This window comes from Bombina bombina, chromosome 1 (genome assembly GCF_027579735.1).
Source record: "Bombina bombina isolate aBomBom1 chromosome 1, aBomBom1.pri, whole genome shotgun sequence".
In the NCBI taxonomy this organism is placed as follows: domain Eukaryota; kingdom Metazoa; phylum Chordata; class Amphibia; order Anura; family Bombinatoridae; genus Bombina; species Bombina bombina.
Genome location: NC_069499.1, coordinates 602,920,108 through 602,940,966, shown reverse-complemented (window position 1 = coordinate 602,940,966; position 20,859 = coordinate 602,920,108). Strand labels below are relative to the sequence as shown.

At 39.0% G+C, this 20,859-nt stretch overlaps 1 protein-coding gene across 1 annotated transcript in view; it reads right to left on the bottom strand.

Moving 5' to 3' along the window:
• The window catches only part of FRMPD3 (FERM and PDZ domain containing 3), a 204,232-nt gene that overhangs the window by 107,789 nt on the left and 75,584 nt on the right, over positions 1–20,859 (bottom strand). The window contains exons 5-6 of the mRNA XM_053713630.1: positions 19,025–19,141; positions 1,983–2,114 (exon numbers count right to left, since the gene is read on the bottom strand). Coding sequence (XP_053569605.1) covers positions 1,983–2,114; positions 19,025–19,141 — 249 coding nt within the window. The remainder of the gene's footprint in view (positions 1–1,982; positions 2,115–19,024; positions 19,142–20,859) is intronic.

The window sequence follows — 20,859 nt, the reverse complement described above, 5'->3', positions numbered from 1 at the left end:
GCACCCTGCACTATCAATAACACTCCACTTGTAACCTGAGCCTTAAAGGGACATGAAACACAACATTTTTATTTCATGCTTTAGATAGAGAATACAATTTTAAAGGGACACTGTACCCAACATTTTTCTTTTGTAATTCAGAAAGAGCATGCAATTTTAAGCAACTTTCTAATTTACTCCTATTATCAATTTTTCTTCGTTCTCTTGCTATCTTTATTTGAAAAAGAAGGCATCTAAGCTTGTTTTGGGTTCAGTACTCTGGACAGCACTTTTTTTATTGCTGAATGAATTTATCCACCAATCAGCAAGGACAACCCAGGTTGTTTACCAAAAATGGGCCGGCATCTAAACTTACATTTTTGCATTTTAAATAAAGATACCAAGAGAATGAAGAAGATTTGATAAAAGGAGTAAATTAGAAAGTTGCTTAAAATGTCATGCTCAATCTGAATTAAGAAAGAAAAAATTTGGGTACAGTGTCCCTTTAAACAACTTTCCAATTTACTTCTATTATTTAATTTGCTTCCTTCTCTTGTTATCCTTTGCTGGAAGCTTTATCTAGGCAAGCTCAGGAGCAGCAGAATCCTTTGTTTCTATGATTGATTGATTTGCTTTGTAAACCCTTTGTGGGCTGTGTTCCTTCTCTTTATTAATTTATAATATGGTCTATGTTTCTAGTATTGCCTGTTTCCTATGCACTTCTGGGGATTGTACCATAAATATATTCAATTTATTTGATTTGCAGCATATTTGTTGTTTTTCTTATGTGTCTTTATTGCAGCACAGAGAATAGTTTGGTTATGGTGATGTGGAGCAGAGCAGAGAAGCTCTTAGAACATAAAGCCATATCCCAGTGATAGGAAAATATTGTAATGAAGTAAAGAAACAGTGACAACCTACAGAAAGGTTCTCAGGTTCTTCTAGTATTATTACTACACATTGGTGGTTACTGATATCACACTTAAAGGGATATGAAACCCACATTTTTTATTTCATGATTCAGATAGAGCATGCAATTTTAAGCAACTTTCTAATTTACTACTTTTAGCAATATTTCTTTGTTCTCTTGGTATATTTATTTGAATAGCGGGAATGTAAGCTTAGGAGCAGGCCCATTTTTTATTCAGGACCTGGGTAGTGCTTGTTAATTGGTAGCTAAATGTAGCCACCATCAGTAAGCGCTACCCAGGGTGCTGAACCAAAAATGGTTTCATATCCCTTATATATGCTATGAACATACTAAGTTCACTCTTTTACATAACAAAAATATTAAGTATACACATTCATGCATTATGGAATATGGGAATAAATTGAATACACACTCTTCTGTGTACACACTAAACTGTGACACCCATAGTAAGACATAGGTATGTGCAAAATTCATTATTCGGATATTCGTTTGTCAAACTAATGCCAAATGTGGTTGCAGGTAGCAGCATTTAGCTATTTTTGGCACTGGACTGGATATATAAGTGTTTAAATGCAACATACAAAGATCTGTGCAAATTCAGATCTTTGTGTTTTGCACTTTTTTTTTTATTATTATTATTATTATTATTATTATTATTATAATTAATATATCAGGCGCCGAAAATAGCCAAATGCTGCTACCCACAGCCATATTTCAAATCTGACAACGAATATTCGAATAACAAATTTTGTACATACCTAATAAGACAGACGTATACCCAGGGCTGGGAATTTCCCTAGTCCACTAGTCCCACACTAGTAAACAATGCAGCAGATGTGTAAGAAAATTAGTTTTATCATTGAGTAGACAAGTAACTTTTTCTCAGAACTTTTTACCCTTGACTGGTAAATCCTGTTTTTCTGCCCTGCATATACCTATATATAAAGCTCTGATAATGAGAGTATACCTAACTGATGTAATTGCATTAGCTGTAGTAAGTGCATTACTTTTCCCTTCTCCCTACTCCAACCCTCCTCCTCACACACACTCAACTCCTTCCAGTCATACTCACATGAGCCAGTGGCTGTTTGTCCTGAAGTAGCAACAGTTTTTGACTCTGATCAGCCGCAGTATATTCCAAGACCAGAGAAAAGTGATCACGGTGGCGAAGGGAGAGTCTATCCTGGAGAGTGACCATCACGTCCTTTAAACATAAGATTGCTGAAGTTATATATTGTATACAAATACACAGTGCTTGCTTACACATACTACTGACAAACTATAAGATTGCTGAAGTTATATATTGTATACAAATACACAGTGCTTGCTTACACCTACTACTGACAAACCCTGATATGTTTTCAAATTTATCAGTGGGCGACAGCTTCATCACACAAAACAAAATGTTCATATTTATAAAGAATGATATACAGGGTATACATACAGTTAGGGAAACAATTATTTGATCCCCTGCTGATTTTGTACGTTTGCCCACTGACAAAAAAATGATCAGTCTATAATTTTAATGGTAGGTTTATTTGAACAGTGAGAGACAGAATAACAACAAAAAATCCAGAAAAACTAATTTAAAAAAAGTTATAAATTGATTTGCATTTTAATGAGTGAAATAAGTATGTGACCCCTTTGCAAAACATGACTTAGTACTTGGTGGCAAAACCCTTGTTGGCATTTACAGAGGTTAGACGTTTCTTGTAGTTGGCCACCAGGTTTGCACACATCTCAGGAGGGATTTTGTCCCACTTCTCTTTGCAGATCCTCTCCAAGTCATTAAAGGGACATTAAACACTTTGAGGTTGTATTATAAAATGATAAATCATATACTTAAAAAAAGTCTGCAATATGCTTTCATTATTTATTTTGTCTCCTTTTCCTGTAATTCCATTCTGAAATGATGAGCATTTCAGTTCCTGTTATAATTGGAATTGCAGAACACTGTTATATTCCACACAGCCATTGGCTGCACACTCTAGTGACCTATTTATAACTGTCCCTAATTGGCCACAGAAGAAAAGGTAACCTAAGTTACAACATGGCAGCTCCCACTGCTTTATAGACACTAAAACTTTATACTTATTTTGTCAATATTTAAACAGCTAATAAAACTTTAAAGTTTTGAGGCTGACATTTGGCAACTCGAACCTCCAGCTCCCTCCACAGATTTTCTATGGGATTAAGGTCTGGAGACTGGCTAGACCACTCCAGGACCTTAATGTGCTCCTTCTTGAGCCACTCCTTTGTTGCCTTGGCCTTGTGTTTTGGGTTATTATCATGCTGAAATACCCATCCACAACCCATTTTTAATGCCCTGGCTAAGGTAAGGAGGTTCTTACTAAAGATTTGATGGTACATAGCCCCGTCCATTGTCCCTATTGATACAGTAAAGTTGTCCTGTCCCCTTAGCATAAAAACACCCCAAATCATCCATATTTGATGGTGGGGATGGATGGTTTTCTTGGGGTCATAGGCAGCATTCCTCCTCCTCCAAACATGTTGAGCTGATGCCAAAGAGCTCGATTTTGGTCTCATCTGACCACAACACTTTCACTCAGTTCCCCTCTGAATCATTCAGATGTCCGTTGGTAAACTTCAGATGGGCATGCACATGTGCTTTCTTGAGCAGGGGGACTTTGCGGGCGCTGCATGATTTCAATCCTTCATGGCGTAGTATATTACCAATTGTTTTCTTGGTGACTATGTTCCCAGCTGCCTTAAGATCATTGACAAGATCATTCTGTGTAGTTCTGGGCTGATTCTTCATTGTTCTCATGATCATTGAAACTCCACGAGGTGAGATTTTTTGCGAATAATCACACCAACTGTAGTCTCCTTCTCACCAAGCTACTTAGCGATTGTCTTGTAGCTCATTCCAGCCTTGTGTAGGTCTACAATCTTGTACCTGAAATCCTTAGACAGCTCTTTGGTCTTTGCCATGGTGGAGAGTTTGGAATCTGATTGATTGATTGATTGCTTCTGTGGACAGGTGTCTTTTATACAGGTAAAAAGCTGAGATTAGGAGCACTCCCTTTAAGAGAGTGCTCCAAATCTAACCTCGTTACCTGTATAAAAGACACCTGGGAGCCAGAAATCTTGCTCATTGATAGGGGATATATATGTGATTAAGCAACACGGTGACTCCCATGCTTAAAAACAGTCCATGACCTCATTTATCTATCACTTACATAGAAAGTATTATTGGCTTCTTCCACAGAATCTCATTATTTTTCCTCAGAGTCCATTCTGTTACCCAGACTTAAAAGTGTTTGCACCATGACCTTGGTTACAGAATCTATATTCTCAAAGGTGACAAGCTCTCAGTTAAATGGATATTAAACCCCATCATTTTATTTTGTGATTCAGACAGAGCATATCATTTAAAAAAAAAAAGTTTCTAATTTACTTCTATTATCAAATTTGCTTCCTTCCCACAATATTCTGCATTGAAGAGATACCTAGGTAGGCATCTGGAGCACTACATGGCAGGAAATGGTGCTGCCATCTAGTGCTCTTGCAAATGGATAACATTCTTTCAAAACTGTTGCCATATAATGCTCAAGAAATGGGCCGGCCCCTAAGCATACGTCCCTGCTTTACAACAAAATATGCCAAGAGAAAGAAGAACAATTGATAATAGAAGTAAATTAGAAAATTGTTTAAAATTGCATGCTCTATCTATAATGAAAGAAAAATGTTAGGTTTTTTTTAACCCTTTGAGTGCTAATGACGGCTCTGATCCGTCACAGAGTTTCCCACTCTGGTGCTAATGACGGCTCAGAGCCGTCGCTAGCACTCTCCCACCTTGAGGGAGATCTGGGGGCTCCCACCTGCTCCTACCCCGGCGATCGTGCCTGTAGAGTGACAGGTATCGCCGGGGCTTCCGTTTTATGTGGTGACGTCACGCACAATAACGTGATGACGTCACCGCGCAACTTTATTTATACTTAACAATGTTAAGTGTAGGAGCAGGGGGCATGCTGCTTAGAAGCCTGTATCTCAGACATCTAAGCAGCTACAGACCCCCAAGACCCACAATTGGAAAGGTAATCGCCTCACCTTTCCAACAGTGTAAGTCTGGGAAAAAACAGGGGGTCTGGGAAAAAAAAGTTTAAAAAATGTTGTTAAAAAAAATAATAATACAAAAAAAATCTTAGCACCCAGGTGGGAAAGTGCTTAGCACTCAAAGGGTTAATATCCCTTTAAAATATTTTCTACTTTTTAAAAGCCTATGATAAACCTTAGAAATAATTTGTCTTATCCTCAAAAATACTGTTTAATGGGATCTAAATTTAGTTCTGCAGGTTCTTTAGCTTCATACTTTAAAACTTGTGCCTTTACCCACAGATGTAGCTCAGGGCTTTTTTTTTAATTTCTCAATTATTTTTTCATCAGGATGAGGCAGTGTTCAGAACGCTATTCATTTTTTTTCCTTAAGGAAACTGTTTCTTAAATAATTAATTATTAGATTCTGGTTCTTAATTTTTTTTAAATGCAATAATTAAAAAAGAAGCCAGGAGGTTTAATTTTTCTGTTTCATTCTGGCACAAGGAAAGGCAAAATGATCTAGTCAATTCATCCTACGATTCTGATTTTAGGATATAGCCGTTTTCTTTATGGTGCAAGCTCATTCCACTTTAGTAATGCTACAGGAATGTGGTCTTCTTTGCATTCACTTCATTTAATTAGTTCAGCGTAATTGCTTCAGAACAACTGCATATAATGGGAATATCTTACAGCACTTGCTTTCTCAATATTAAGCCAAGATTAATCAAAGGTTTTTCTTCCGTCCCTAGCATTCTATAGCCAAGCTATAATATTGACGTAACTTAGAAAAACAAGATTTATACTTACTGGTAAATACATTTCTTCACACTCAAAACAGAACCATATGAAAGGCTTCTGATACTTGACACAAGGCCGTTTCTCCCTTTATTGCTTGACTAAGTAGAAACTAACTCAAGCAAGAAGGTAAGGGGTATATGTAGGGATGAGGTCCAATAGAAAATAATAGATTTTGAGGGGGTGTTTCTATCCGCCAGTACGGATGGTTCCACTTTGAAGAAATTGATTTATTGATTTATTGAAGTATATACAGTATACAGGGAGTGCAGAATTATTAGGCAAGTTGTATTTTTGAGGATTAATTTTATTATTGAACAACAACCATGTTCTCAATGAACCCAAAAAACTCATTAATATCAAAGCTGAATATTTTTGGAAGTAGTTTTTAGTTTGTTTTTAGTTTTAGATATTTTAGGGGGATATCTGTGTGTGCAGGTGACTATTACTGTGCATAATTATTAGGCAACTTAACAAAAAACAAATATATGCCCATTTCAATTATTTATTTTTACCAGTGAAACCAATATAACATCTCAACATTCACAAATATACATTTCTGACATTCAAAAACAAAACAAAAACAAATCAGTGACCAATATAGCCACCTTTCTTTGCAAGGACACTCAAAAGCCTGCCATCCATGGATTCTGTCAGTGTTTTGATCTGTTCATCATCAGCATTGCGTGCAGCAGCAACCACAGCCTCCCAGACACTGTTCAGAGAGGTGTACTGTTTTCCCTCCTTGTAAATCTCACATTTGATGATGGACCACAGGTTCTCAATGGGGTTCAGATCAGGTGAACAAGGAGGCCATGTCATTAGATTTTCTTCTTTTATACCCTTTCTTGCCAGCCACGCTGTGGAGTACTTGGACGCGTGTGATGGAGCATTGTCCTGCATGAAAATCATGTTTTTCTTGAAGGATGCTGACTTCTTCCTGTACCACTGCTTGAAGAAGGTGTCTTCCAGAAACTGGCAGTAGGACTGGGAGTTGAGCTTGACTCCATCCTCAACCCAAAAAGGCCCCACAAGCTCATCTTTGATGATACCAGCCCAAACCAGTACTCCACCTCCACCTTGCTGGCGTCTGAGTCGGACTGGAGCTCTCTGCCCTTTACCAATCCAGCCACAGGCCCATTCATCTGGCTCATCAAGACTCACTCTCATTTCATCAGTCCATAAAACCTTAGAAAAATCAGTCTTGGGATATTTCTTGGCCCAGTCTTGACGTTTCATCTTGTGTGTCTTGTTCAGTGGTGGTCGTCTTTCAGCCTTTCTTACCTTGGCCATGTCTCTGAGTATTGCACACCTTGTGCTTTTGGGCACTCCAGTGATGTTGCAGCTCTGAAATATGGCCAAACTGGTGGCAAGTGGCATCTTGGCAGCTGCACGCTTGACTTTTCTCAGTTCATGGGCAGTTATTTTGCGCCTTGGTTTTTCCACACGCTTCTTGCGACCCTGTTGACTATTTTGAATGAAACGCTTGATTGTTCGATGATCACGCTTCAGAAGCTTTGCAATTTTAAGAGTGCTGCATCCCTCTGCAAGATATCTCACTATTTTTTACTTTTCTGAGCCTGTCAAGTCCTTCTTTTGACCCATTTTGCCAAAGGAAAGGAAGTTGCCTAATAATTATGCACACCTGATATAGGGTGTTGATGTCATTAGACCACACCCCTTCTCATTACAGAGATGCACATCACCTAATATGCTTAATTGGTAGTAGGCTTTCGAGCCTATACATCTTGGAGTAAGACAACATGCATAAAGAGGATGATGTGGTCAAAATACTCATTTGCCTAATAATTCTGCACTCCCTGTATATTGAAGTATATATTTGGTTTTATTTGTATAATTTTATTGACCACAGTAAAAAAAAAATACAGGTTTCCAGGCACACATTCTATCAGGTTTTTGCCAAAATCTGTAGTTGCAAACCCCTACAAAAAAGTAAGTTTTAAATAATTTTAAGCCATTTGTTTTCTATGCAGATATTTTGCTTATATAATTGATTTTGATTGTTGTTGTAACTATCCATATACAGGTATATGCCTGTTTTACATCTCAAATGTAAAGGCAAGTTAAAGGGACATTAAACACTTTGAGATGGTAATATAAAATAATAAATCGTATATATAAAAAAAAAGTCTGCAATATACGTTCATTATTTATTTGTCCCCTTTTCCTGTAATTCCATTCTGAAATTGTGAGCTTTTCAGTTCCTGTTAGAAATGGAAGTGCAGAACTCTGTTATTGGCTGCACACTCTAGTGACTTATGTATAACTGTCCCTAATTGACCACATAAGAGAAGGTAACATAAGTTACAAAATGGCAGCTCCCATTGTTTTATAGACACTAAAAGTTTACACTTATTTTCTAAATATTTAAACAGCGACTGAAATAAACAAAAAATACATGTTGTTATCAGACTAATCTTTTCTTTAAATACATCAATCTATCTAACATTTATTTAGTGTTTAATGTCCCTTTTAATAAAGTCATCATATTTTTATAAAGCAAAATCCCTTACATATCCATTAAACATGTTACCATTTCAGGATTTATCTCTTAATTGATCACCTATGTATGCCCCCTAGTAACCATTGCTGTGATCATGTTTCCTATAGTGGCAGTGGCAGTGACTGCTTTCTCTTATATATATTACACATGAATGTGCTGCATCTGGATGCATTGGCATGTATTTATCAAGCCGTCAACCGCAAATACGCTGGAATTCCGCAGCGTATTTGTGGCGAGCCTGATTCGCCTTAGTTATCAAACCCTACAAACCGGCAAAAGGACTCAGTCCGACACAGATCGATGCTTACGTCACTACAGATGTTCCGAACGCAAGTTCGGCACTATCTGACTACTTTTGGAAGTTATCAAATAACTACCAGATACGCTCGGCACTATTCCGGCCCAGCATACCTGGTTTTCAATCTGCCGCCTCCTGAAGTTCAATCCTATTGGCTGATCCAATCAGCCAATAGGATTGAGCTCACATTCTATTGGCTGATTGGAACAGCCAATAGAATGCGAGCTCAATCCTATTGGCTGTTAGCATCAGCCAATAGGATTTTTCCTACCTTAATTCCGATTGGCAGATAGAATTCTATCAGCCAATCGGAATTCAAGGGACGCCATCTTGGATGACGTAATTTAAAGGAACATTCATTCATCAAGAAGACGTCGAAAGAAGAGGATGCTCCGCGTCGGATGTCTTGAAGATGGAGCCGCTCCGTGCCGGATGGATGAAGATAGAAGATGCCGCCTTCAAGGGGTTAGTGTTAGTTTTTTTTAAGGGGGGATTGGGTGGGTTTTAAAGTAGGGTTGGTTGTGTGGTTGCTGGGTTTAAATGTTGGGGGGGTTGTAATTTTTTTTACAGGTAAAAGAGCTGATTACTTTGGGGCAATGCCCCGCAAAAGGCCCTTTTAAGGGCTATTTGTAATTTAGTGTAGGGTAGGGCTTTTTTTATTTTGGGGGGGCTTTTTTATTTTATTAGGGGGATTCGATTAGGTGTAATTAGTTTAAAAATCTTGTAATTATTTTATTATTTTCTGTAATTTAGTGTTTGCTTTTTTTGTACTTTAGATAATTTTTTTAATTGTATTTAATTGTATTTAGTTTAGTTAATTTATTTAATTATAGTGTAGTGATAGGTGTAATTGTAACTTAGGTTTTATTTTACAGGTATATTTGTCTTTATTTTAACTAGGAAGTTATTAAATAGGTAATAACTATTTAATAACTATTGTACCTAATTAAAATAAATACAAACTTGCCTGTAAAATAAAAATAAACCCTAAGCTAGCTACAATGTAACTATTAGTTATATTGTAGCTATCTTAGGGTTTATTTTATAGGCAAGTATTTAGTTTTAAATAGAAATAATTTAGTTAATGATAGTAATATTTATTTAGATATATTTAAATTATATTTAAAGGGCCACTGTAAGTAAATATTTTCTATGCCTGTTACTAACTAACTACCCCAAATACGCTTTTTATCAATAGCATTTCATTAACATATCTCTACCGTATATCAGAAATCTTGTCTGCAAATTTAATTGTTTTCCAAACCCACTCCGTGGGTATCCTTTGCTCTGTACCAATCAGTTTACAATACCTAGGTTTCAAAATGGCGCTTTAAACACAAAGTTATTGGTTTAAGTATTTTGAACATGCAGTGCTGAAAATAGTGGGCAGGATAACGTGACATCATCGGCGAATAAAAGATATAACTTTTAGAACGTTATGAAACTTTGTTTTGGAGAAAATATAGGTCAGTAGGTTTTAATTAATGTTTATTAACTTTAATATGTTAGTTGTTTAGCTTAAAAATTATAACAGAAAGTAATCCTTTAAGTTAGGGGGTGTTAGGGTTAGGGTTAGACTTAGGTTTAGGGGTTAATAAATTTAATATAGTGGCAGCGGTGTAGGGGGGGGCAGATTAGGGGTTAATAAGTATAATGTAGGTGGCGGTGCACTCCGGGAGCGGCGGTTTAGGGGTTAATAATTGTATTTAGTTGCGGCAGGGTCCGGGAGCGGCGGTTTAGGGGTTAAACACTTTATTTAGTTGCGGCAGGGTCCGGGAGCGGCGGTTTAGGGGTTAAACACTTTATTTAGTTGCGGCGGGGTCCGGGAGCGGCGGTATAGGGGGTAAACAGTATAGTATAGTGTGGGTGTTTAGTGACAGGGTACCAAGAAAGCTGTAAAAAAAGCCAAAGAGCAGCGAGATTGATGACTGTTAGTTAACAACAGTCCGCTGCTCATCGCACCGTACTTGGTGCGTGGCTTTTTGACAGCTCTTTTGGTAACTTTGGAGAGCGTATTCAGATCCGCGGCAGCGATGTTAGGCGATCTTAGGCGAGCGTATTGGTGCCGTCAAATGCAAAAAAGTTGACGCTTTGATAAATAGATGCCATTGTGTGCTAATCCCTTTTTCTTAGCTTATGCCTTCACTTGATGTAAAGTCCTTATAACATTGTCAAACAGTCTAATTGAATATGGATATTAAAAAATAAATGATAATTCACACGGAGTTAATCTACCCACCTCTATTAACCCATTAAGGACTAGATTACAAGTGGCGTGCAAGAGCGCAATCAAATTTAAAGCACACCGGGTTAGCGTGACTAAAGACCTCGCAAAAAGGGTAAGGGATAGAAAAAGCTGCACCAAACACAACATAAATACATTAAAATATGCTGTTACACTCATATAAACATACTATGACAAAATTAGTCATTTATTTAGGGTTAAAAGGTATATGGTATATGGCCATGTATTTGACTGCAATAGGCTATAATATATATGTGTCTAAATAATAATTCCATAATAATATTTAATGTGTTTTACTGTGTATTTGCTGTAAATATTTCACATGCCAATGTTTTTTAATTAAAATAACAAAATATTTTTAAATATTAATACTTAGAAATTATTTAGATAATATAATGTAAAAAATTCTAAATAATCCATGGAATGAATATATATATATATATATATATATATATATATATATATATATATATATAACAGTATCTATAATAATTTTAAATAATTATTATTATTTATATTTCTTTATATTTTATATTTAATATTTCAATAATGTGCCCTAAGATAAACAAGTTTTCATGTACGGTACATTAACCCGACACCGGGTTAGACCTACATCACGAAACACGTTACACAAATTTTACATTCCTGTGTTCTCCATATAGAAAAACATTTACTTTTTATTATTAAATATATATTTCTATATATATATGTGATAATGTTAATGTAAAATATATATATCTATACCTATATATATCTATAGGAATATATATACAGGTATAGCCATATACAGATATATATAGAAATATGTATTTAAAATAAAAAATAACATTGTCCTGTATGTGAAGAACATTGGAATGTGAAATATTAATAACTCCTGTCGGGTTAGCATGCAAACAATAAGTGTTAGGTTTTTTTCTTCTGCATTCTCCATTGAAGTCTATCAGGGGAATGTGATTGTGATATCCAATGACCTAAAGTTAGTAATTTGTGCGCTACCCAATGTGCGCAAACAGCTTACGTCTAGCTAAGTTTATGCTTGAGCAGGAGTGCTAAATACCGCTCCACTTAGAGGCGAGGTTGCCTTTGAGAGCAGATGGACAGATTATGGAGCAGCGGTCTTTGTGACCGCTGCTTCATAACTGCTGTTTCTGCTGTTTCTGGTGAGCCTGCAGGCTCGCCAGAAACATGGGGCATCAAGCTCCATACGAAGCTTGATACATATGCCCCATTGTCTGATTGAAAATGGACAATATACTCTCTTTTTAACAGAGGCCAACTCTGAAGAGCTCTGAGAATAGCACATAGTTTTAAAATATTTAAGGGCAACCTCGCCTCCAAAAGAGCACAAACCCCCTGTGCTCTCAGAGACTCCCAGACGGCTTCCCAACCTGAAAGTATTGCACCTGTAGTGATCACAGTCCAAGTAGGAAGAGCAAAAGAAGCCCCCTGCATAATGAGCTGATGATTCAGCTACCAACACAGGGACTGACCTGTTCTGTGATCCAGAAAGATCTTATTGGACAGCTGAGTATGATCCCTGCACTCTTGTCGAAGCATGCAAAACTGAAGAGGCCTCATGTGAAAACAAACGGAATAGCATCCGATGTAGCAATCATAAAACCTAATACCTCCATGCAAAGAGCAACTGAGCGAAAAGAAAGAGACTGAATGTTTTGACAGGCTGAAACCAGCTTCAACCTTCTCTGATCTGTTAAAGAAAGTCTCATGGAAACTGAATAAAATTCCATCCCTTGTTCCAACAATGGAACAGGAACATCCCTTGTTCCAACAATGGAACAGGAACATCCCTTGTTCCAACAATGGAACAGGAATCTGTTGAAGACTTGAGCCTTCAACAGATTCTTTGGAGCATTGGACTGAATAAAGGGAGACCTTGTTATAAAACCTATCCGATAATTCTGAGACACTATATTTAGAACCCAGGGATCTGTAACACACTGAAACCAGCCCAGGCCTCCTGAAAAAGGCACAGCCTGACCCCTACCAGAGACTCTGAATCGATGACTATATATATTACCCAAAAAGCTTATAGAGTGTCAAATAATACAAAATAATACTTACCAAGAGACACTCATCTACTGGTGAAACCAGTAGAAAGTCAAACCAATGCTGAAACATATCAGCAGAGTATATGAAAAAGGAGTATACTGAAGACCCAGCAGGAAGAGGCAAAGGACAGGTCCCTGCGACACTTGTGGAAGGCTTGTGATTAATTTCCGATGAGGTGAAAAAAGAGTCACTACACATACTCCATATACAACCCTCTGACAAACACTGAGGGGAAATGTGCCTCAACTGTCGGAGAACCCCTCTAATTGAAGAATAACAAGTACATCTTCATTCTTCACCTTCCTTCAGTGGAGGCAAAGACAAGGCTAGCTTACCGATAAGGTGGGAGGGGTTTTATAGAGCTCTTGGGGTTTGGGAATGTATGCCTCCTCCTATTGGCAGGGAAGAGTAATTCCCAGGAGTAATGGATTGTGGACTCTTACCATCTGTATAAAAGAAAAAAGGGTTTTGCTCAAGAAAGTTGAGAGAAAACCTGACCTGTTTGTGTTGCCTTTGAAAAGGTAATTTTGCATTTCCTATTCAAAGTAAAGGAAAGTGTATTCATTGGTTACTTATCATTATAGATTTGGGGAAATAATATTGTTTCAAGATTTAATCTTATGCAAGTTTCAACAGTTTCTAGTTGCCAGCCTGTACCAAACCTGACACAACAAACAAGATTGCGATCTAGTCATGTGCCAGAAAATGTAGCAGATTTTTTTTATTATCCGGCTTATTTGTAACTAAAGAGATTAACCATTGTGTAACCACTAGCTTATCTTTAGAATAGTAAAGCACACATTAACCTAATTCATAAATGTAGTTTGTGAACATGAGGAACAATGGTTTTACTCAAGATTGAAAAAACTAGATTGTAGGGTTTTATTGGCAGTTAAAAACACAGCAAGTGATTGGCGAAAATGTTACTGCCTCTCCTGATAGGTTCACTGCCCGTGTCCTGCTCAGAAGTTTCAAGGCTCCTGAGCAAATGTTTACCTATTTCATTTAAAGGGACAGTCTACACCAGCATTTTTATTGTTTTAAAAGATAGATAATCCCTTTATTACCCATTCCCCAGTTTTGCATAATCAACACAGTTATATTTATATACTTTTTACCTCTGTGATTATCTTGTATCTAAGCCTCTGCAAACTGCCCCTTTATTTCAGTTCTTTTGACAGACTTGCAGTTTAGCCAATCAGTGCTGGCTCCCAGGTAACTTCACGTGCATGAGCACAGTGTTATCTATATGAAACACATGAACTAACAACCTCTAGTGGTGAAAAACTGTTAAAATGCATTCTGAAAAGAGGTGGCCTTCAGTAAGAATACCAAGAGAACAAAGCAAAATTGGTGATAAAAGTAAATTGGAAAATTGTTTAAAATTACATGCCCTATCTGAATCATGAAAGTTTATTTTGGACTAGACTGTCCCTTTAACTGGTTTGTGGAGGTTGAACACAAGGTTATACAGAATCACCAATGCAAAAATAGCATGCTCTAATCTGTTAGAATTTTGGAATTAGCATGTCACTTTAAGGGGTTAATGAGTTGGTGGTATTGTAGTTGTGGGATTTCAGAGGGGGGGGTGAGTTCTTTAGGTGGAATAATGTATGTGGTGGATGGGTTAATTAGAGGAATATGCAGGCGAATGATCCTGTTGTCCATATAACACAAACATGTACATTTCACCAGCACAGAGCTAAATATTCTTCACAACAATGCTGTTCTGGTGTTGATAAAAGTTTTTACTGATACTATGTGTAAATACAGATGTTCTCAGAAATATGACACCTAGTAACAGGTTGTAATGACTTCAATAATTATGACACATGATTGCATTTTTTTAAGATTTTTTTTATAACATAGTTATTGGTTATACTTAATAGTAGAATTAGAATCTAGCTATATGCTGTGTATATATCAATGTGTGTACTCATTTAAGTGATAGTAGAGATAAAAGCATGAGATTCAAATCTTCCATTTTTCTGTTTGTGAATATTGTCCGAAATGCAGTACTGGATCTGGCTAGCTTCTGTGCTTCACAGGTCTCACCAACTACACCAGTTATTTTGTTATACCACTGTATATAGCTGGTTCACTAAGGCTAGTTCCTTTCTCCATTCCTTAATTAGTCAGCTGCAAAGAGTAATGTTAGAAATAGTCCAAGTGTCACCCTTGAGAAATGGTAAAGATGAAGAGACTGGAAAGGTGGCAGCAAGGCTGATCACAGAAAGTTTTGATGGGGGAAGGGGAATGTGTGCTGTATGAGGAGGAGGAAGACATGAGTGTGAGAGAAAAGTAAGGGTATGTGAGGAGTGAGGAGAAGTGACGCTATGTGAGAATAGGGAGAAGAACAGTATTTGATAAATGGGGAGAGAAAGGTTATGTGAGGAATAGGGAGAAGAACAGTATTTGAGAAATGGTGAGACAAAGGTTATGTGAGGAGTGGGGAGAAGAAGGGTATGTGAGGAGTGGGGAGAAGAGGGGTATGTGAGAAGTGGGGAGAAGTAGGGTGTGTGAGGAGTGGGAAGAAGAAGGGTATGTGAGGAGTAGGGAGAAGAGGGGTATGTGAGAAGTGGGGAGAAGTAGGGTATGTGAGACGTGGGGAGAAGTAGGGTATGTGAGGAGTGGGGAGAAGAAGGGTATGTGAAGAGTGGGTAGAAGGCTATATGAGGATTGGGGACAAGAAGAATATGTGAGGAGTGGGTAGAAGGGTATATGAGGAGGGGGAGAAGAAGGGTATGTGAGAAGTAAGTAGAAGAAGGGTATGTGAGGAGTGGGAGAAGATTATATGAGGAGTGAGGAGAAGAAGGGTATGTAAAGAGTGGGTAGAAGAAGGGTATGTGAGGAGTGGGGAGAAGATTATATGAGGAGTGGGGAGAAGAAGGGTATGTGAGAAGTGGGGAGAAGAAGGAAATGTGAGGAGTGGGGAGAAGAAGGGTATGTGAGGAGTGGGTAGAAGGGTATATGAGTAGGGGGAGAAGAAGGGTATGTGAGGAGTGGGTAGAAGGGTATATGAGGAGTGGGGAGAAGAAGGGTATGTGAGGAATGCAGAGAAGAAGGGTATTTGAAAAGTGGGGAGAAGAAGTGTATGTGAGGAGAGGGGAGAAGAAGGGTATGTGAGAAGTAAGGAGAAGAAGGATATGTGAGGAGTGGGGAGAAGATTATATGAGGAGTGGGGAGAAGAAGGGTATGTAAGGAGTGGGGAGAAGAAGAGTATGTGAGAAGTGGGGAGAAGAAGGATATGTGAGGAGTGGGAGAAGAAGGGTATGTGAGGAGTTGGTAGAAGAGTATATGAGGAGGTGGGAGAAGAAGGGTATGTAAGGAGTGGGGAGAAGAAGGGTATGTGAGAAGTGTGGAGAAGAAGGGTATGTGAGGAGTGGGGAGAAGATTATATGAGGAGTGGGGAGAAGAAGGGTATGTAAGGAGTGGGGAGAAGAAGGGTATGTAAGGAGTGGGGAGAAGAAGGGTATGTGAGAAGTGGGGAGAAGAAGGATATGTGAGGAGTGGGTAGAAGAAGGGTATGTGAGGAGTGGGTAAAAGGGTATATCAGGAGGGGGGAGAAGAAGGGTATGTGAGGAGTGGAGAGAAGAAGGGTATGTGAGAAGTAAGGAGAAGAAGGAAATGTGAGGAGTGGGGAGAAGAAGGGTATGTGAGGAGTGGGTAGAAGGGTATATGAGGAGGGGGAGAAGAAGGGTATGTGGGGAGTGGGTAGAAGGGTATATGAGGAGTGGGAAGAAGAAGAGTATGTGAGGAGTGGGGACTGGGAGAAGGGTATGTGAGGAATGCAGAGAAGAAGGGTATTTGAAAACTGGAGAGAAGAAGTGTATGTGAGGAGTGGGGAGAAGAAGGGTATGTGAGAAGTAAGGAGAAGAAGGATATGTAAGGAGTGGGGAGAAGATTATATGAGGAGTGGGGAGAAGAAGGGTATGTAAGGAGTGGGGAGAAGAAGGGTATGTGAGAAGTGGGGGAAAGAAGGATATGTGAGGAGTGGGTAGAAGAAGGGTATGTGAGGAGTGGGTAAAAGTGTATATCAGGAGGGGGGAGAAGAAGGGTATGTGAGGAGTGGAGAGAAGAAGGGTATGTGAGAAGTAAGGAGAAGAAAGATATGTGAGGAGTGGGAGAAGATTATATGAGGAGTGGGGAGAAGAAGGGTATGTAAAGAGTGGGGAGAAGAAGGGTATGTGAGAAGTGTGGAGAAGAAGGGTATGTGAGGAGTGGGGAGAAGAAGTGTATGTGAGGAGTGGACAGAAGAAGGGTATGTGAGAAGTAAGGATAAGAAAGATATGTGAGGAGTGGGGAGAAGAAGGGTATGTGAGGAATGCAGAGAAGAAGGGTATTTGAAAAGTGGGGAGAAGAAGTGTATGTGAGGAGTGGAGAGAAGAAGGGTATGTGAGAAGTAAGGAGAAGAAAGATATGTGAGGAGTGGGAGAAGATTATATGAGGAGTGGGGAGAAGAAGGGTATGTAAAGAGTGGGGAGAAGAAGGGTATGTGAGAAGTGTGGAGAAGAAGGGTATGTGAGGAGTGGGGAGAAGAAGTGTATGTGAGGAGTGGACAGAAGAAGGGTATGTGAGAAGTAAGGATAAGAAAGATATGTGAGGAGTGGGAGAAGATTATATGAGGAGTGGGGAGAAGAAGGGTATGTAAAGAGTGGGGAGAAGAAGGGTATGTGAGAAGTGTGGAGAAGAAGGGTATGTGAGGAGTGGGGAGAAGATTATATGAGGAGTGGGGAGAAGAAGGGTATGTAAGGAGTGGGGAGAAGAAGGGTATGTGAGAAGTGGGGAGAAGAAGGATATGTGAGGAGTGGGGAGAAGAAGGGTATGTGAGGAGTGGGTAGAAGGGTATATCAGGAGGGGGGAGAAGAAGGGTATGTGAGGAGTGGTTAGAAGGGTATATGAGGAAGGGGGAGAAGAAGGGTATGTGAGAAGTGTGGAGAAGAAGGATATGTGAGGAGTGGGGAGAAGATTATATGAGGAGTGGGGAGAAGAAGGGTATGTGAGAAGTGGGGAGAAGAAGGATATATCAGGAGGGGGGAGAAGAAGGGTATGTGAGGAGTGGGTAGAAGGGTATATCAGGAGGGGGGAGAAGAAGGGTATGTGAGGAGTGGGTAGAAGGGTATATGAGGAAGGGGGAGAAGAAGGGTATGTGAGGAGTGGGGAGAAGGGTATATCAGGAGGGGGGAGAAGAAGGGTATGTGAGGAGTGGGTAAAAGGGTATATCAGGAGGGGGGAGAAGAAGGGTATGTGAGGAGTGGGTAGAAGGGTATATGAGGAAGGGCGAGAAGAAGGGTATATGAGGAGTGGGGAGAAGGGTATATGAGGAAGGGGGAGAAGAAGGGTATGTGAGGAGTGGTTAGAAGGGTATATGAGGAAGGGGGAGAAGAAGGGTATGTGAGGAGTGGGTAAAAGGGTATATGAGGAGGGGGGAGAAGAAGGGTATGTGAGGAGTGGGTAGAAGGGTATATGAGGAAGGGGGAAAAGAAGGGTATGTGAAGAGTGGGGAGAAGGGTATGTGAGGAATGCAGAGAAGAAGTGAATGCGAGGAGTGGGGATAAGAAGTGTATGTTAGGAGTGGGGAGAAGAAGGGTATGTGAGGAATGCAGAGAAGAAGGGTATTTGAGTAGTGGGGAGAAGAAGCGTATGTGAGGAGTGGGGAGAAGAAGCGTATATGTGAGGAGTGGGAGAATTGAGGGTGTGTGAAGAGGAGGAGAAGTGATGTGTATGATGAAGGGGAGAAGTAATATATGATAGAGGAAAGCAGATCATTTACAATAAATAACAGGAGGGAAAGGAAATCATGGAAGTGAGGGAAGATACAGAGAAAAATAAAATAAAAGATGAAGTATCTCCTCTGAAGTTTTTTCTACTTTATACAGCACACAACAACCCAATTAATACCATGCTATATTCTACTGTTTCCTCTGTTTTCAGAATAATTTAACTCTTACATTTCTGCTAGTTACTACTACTGCAATTCCAGTCTGCACATCAGGTAAGTGCCAACCATCTATGGCAACTATCCAGAGATAGAGCATCGGCCCCTGCTTGCCCACAATAAACAACCAAGGGCTGAAAAGACCTCTACATGAATTATCAGAGCACAAGTCTTATGTGTCATACCTTAACAGTTGTTCTTCCATCAAAGGTGAAAGATTTAATTTGCCCATTCTCCAGGAAAACTTTTAACACATTGGGGATGAGGAGCAGTGGGGGACTATCCTTCATTTTCAACATGTCCTGTAGGATAGATTAAAGCAAATAATAAGTGGTAGAGAAAGAGAAAAGAAGGCCAGGAATAGAAGGAAGAGAGACAAATAAAGCTCAGAGTCATGCAAGAAATGCACTGTAATGGAGCAGAGTTGTCACATGATAAAAAAAGATGAGATAGCAGTAAGTATGAAGAATAGTGAAGAAGTGAAACCAAAAGAAACACAGGCCTAGACTCTATGTGATCTGCTGTTAATAGCAACAGAACTACTACATAGTTGCATAAACTATCACTATAGATAGCGAGTTGTGAGCCATCACATACAGTATATGCTACTAAAAACTTGGGCGTCTTAGGCAATGCAGTCGCTTCCACTTACAAAATAGCAGCTATGGCCCAGATTCTAAGTGGCGTGCTACTGTTTTTTTATGCTTGAGTGCTAATTGCGCTAAGTACACTAACACCCATAAATTACCTATTAACCCCTAAACCACCACCCTCCCGCATCACAAATACTTTATTAAACTTATTAACCCCTAATCCGCTCCCACCCACATCCCCAACACTATATAAACCTATTAACCCCTAAACCTCCAGTCCCCCACATCGCAACTAATAAACTAATCCTATTAACCCCTAAACCACCAGCCCCCCACATCGCAACTAATAAACTAAACCTATTAACCCCTAAACCACCAGCCCCACACATTGCAATATTAAACTATAAATTAAACTAAAATAACTATTCTAATAAAATAAACTACAAATTAAAATTCCTAAATTACAAATTTTATATAAACCTAGGCTGATCATATTGCCGCTTTAAAAAGGGACACATATGAAAAATACATATGTCAGGGCTGTTTTCAGGGCTGTTTAAAGAAATGGTTTTGTATAAGAACCATCACATATGTATTTTTCATATGTGTTCCTTCTTAAAGCGGCAATATGGTCAGCCTATATAAACCTAACACTATGAAAAAATAAAAAAAAATCTAACATTACAAAAAAAACGCTAACATTATGAAAAAGAAAAAAGAAAATGATCCAAAATAATAAAAATTACATCTAATCTAATAGCCCTATAAAAACAAAAAAGCTACCCCAAAATAAAAACACCACCTAACCTAACAATAAACTACCAATAGCCCTTAAAAGGGCCTTTTGTAGGGCATTGCCCTAAGTTAAACAGCCCTTTTACCTTACCAAAACTGTTGATTTGAACAGCCAATAGGATTTCAGTAGCTCTCATCCTATTGGCTGATTTGAAAATGTCAGCCAATAGGAATGCAAGGTACCCCATATTTAAACAGGTACCTTGCATTCAAGCTTCAGTGTACGGTGGTGACTGTATGAAGAAGATCCTCCACGCTGGATGTCCGCGCCGCCGGCAACGATACTCTGCGCCTCCACAGCTCCGCGCCACCGGGATGAAGAAAGAAGATGCCCCCACGATGGACGTATATGTCGCCACCTGGATGTAGACTTCTCGCCGTCTGGATGAAGATGGATGTCCCGACTAGTGTTAGTTGCTTTTATAGGGTGTTTTTTTTTTAGATTTAGGGCTTTGGGCAGCAAAAGAACTGATTGTAAAAGAGCTGATTGCCCTTTTAAGGTCAATGCCCATACAAATGCCCCTTTAGGGGCAATGGGTAGCTTAGTTTTTTTTTTTTAGACTTAGGTTTTTTTATTTTAGGGGGTTGGTTAGGTGGGGGGGGTTTACTGTTAGGGGGGCTTAGTAATTTTG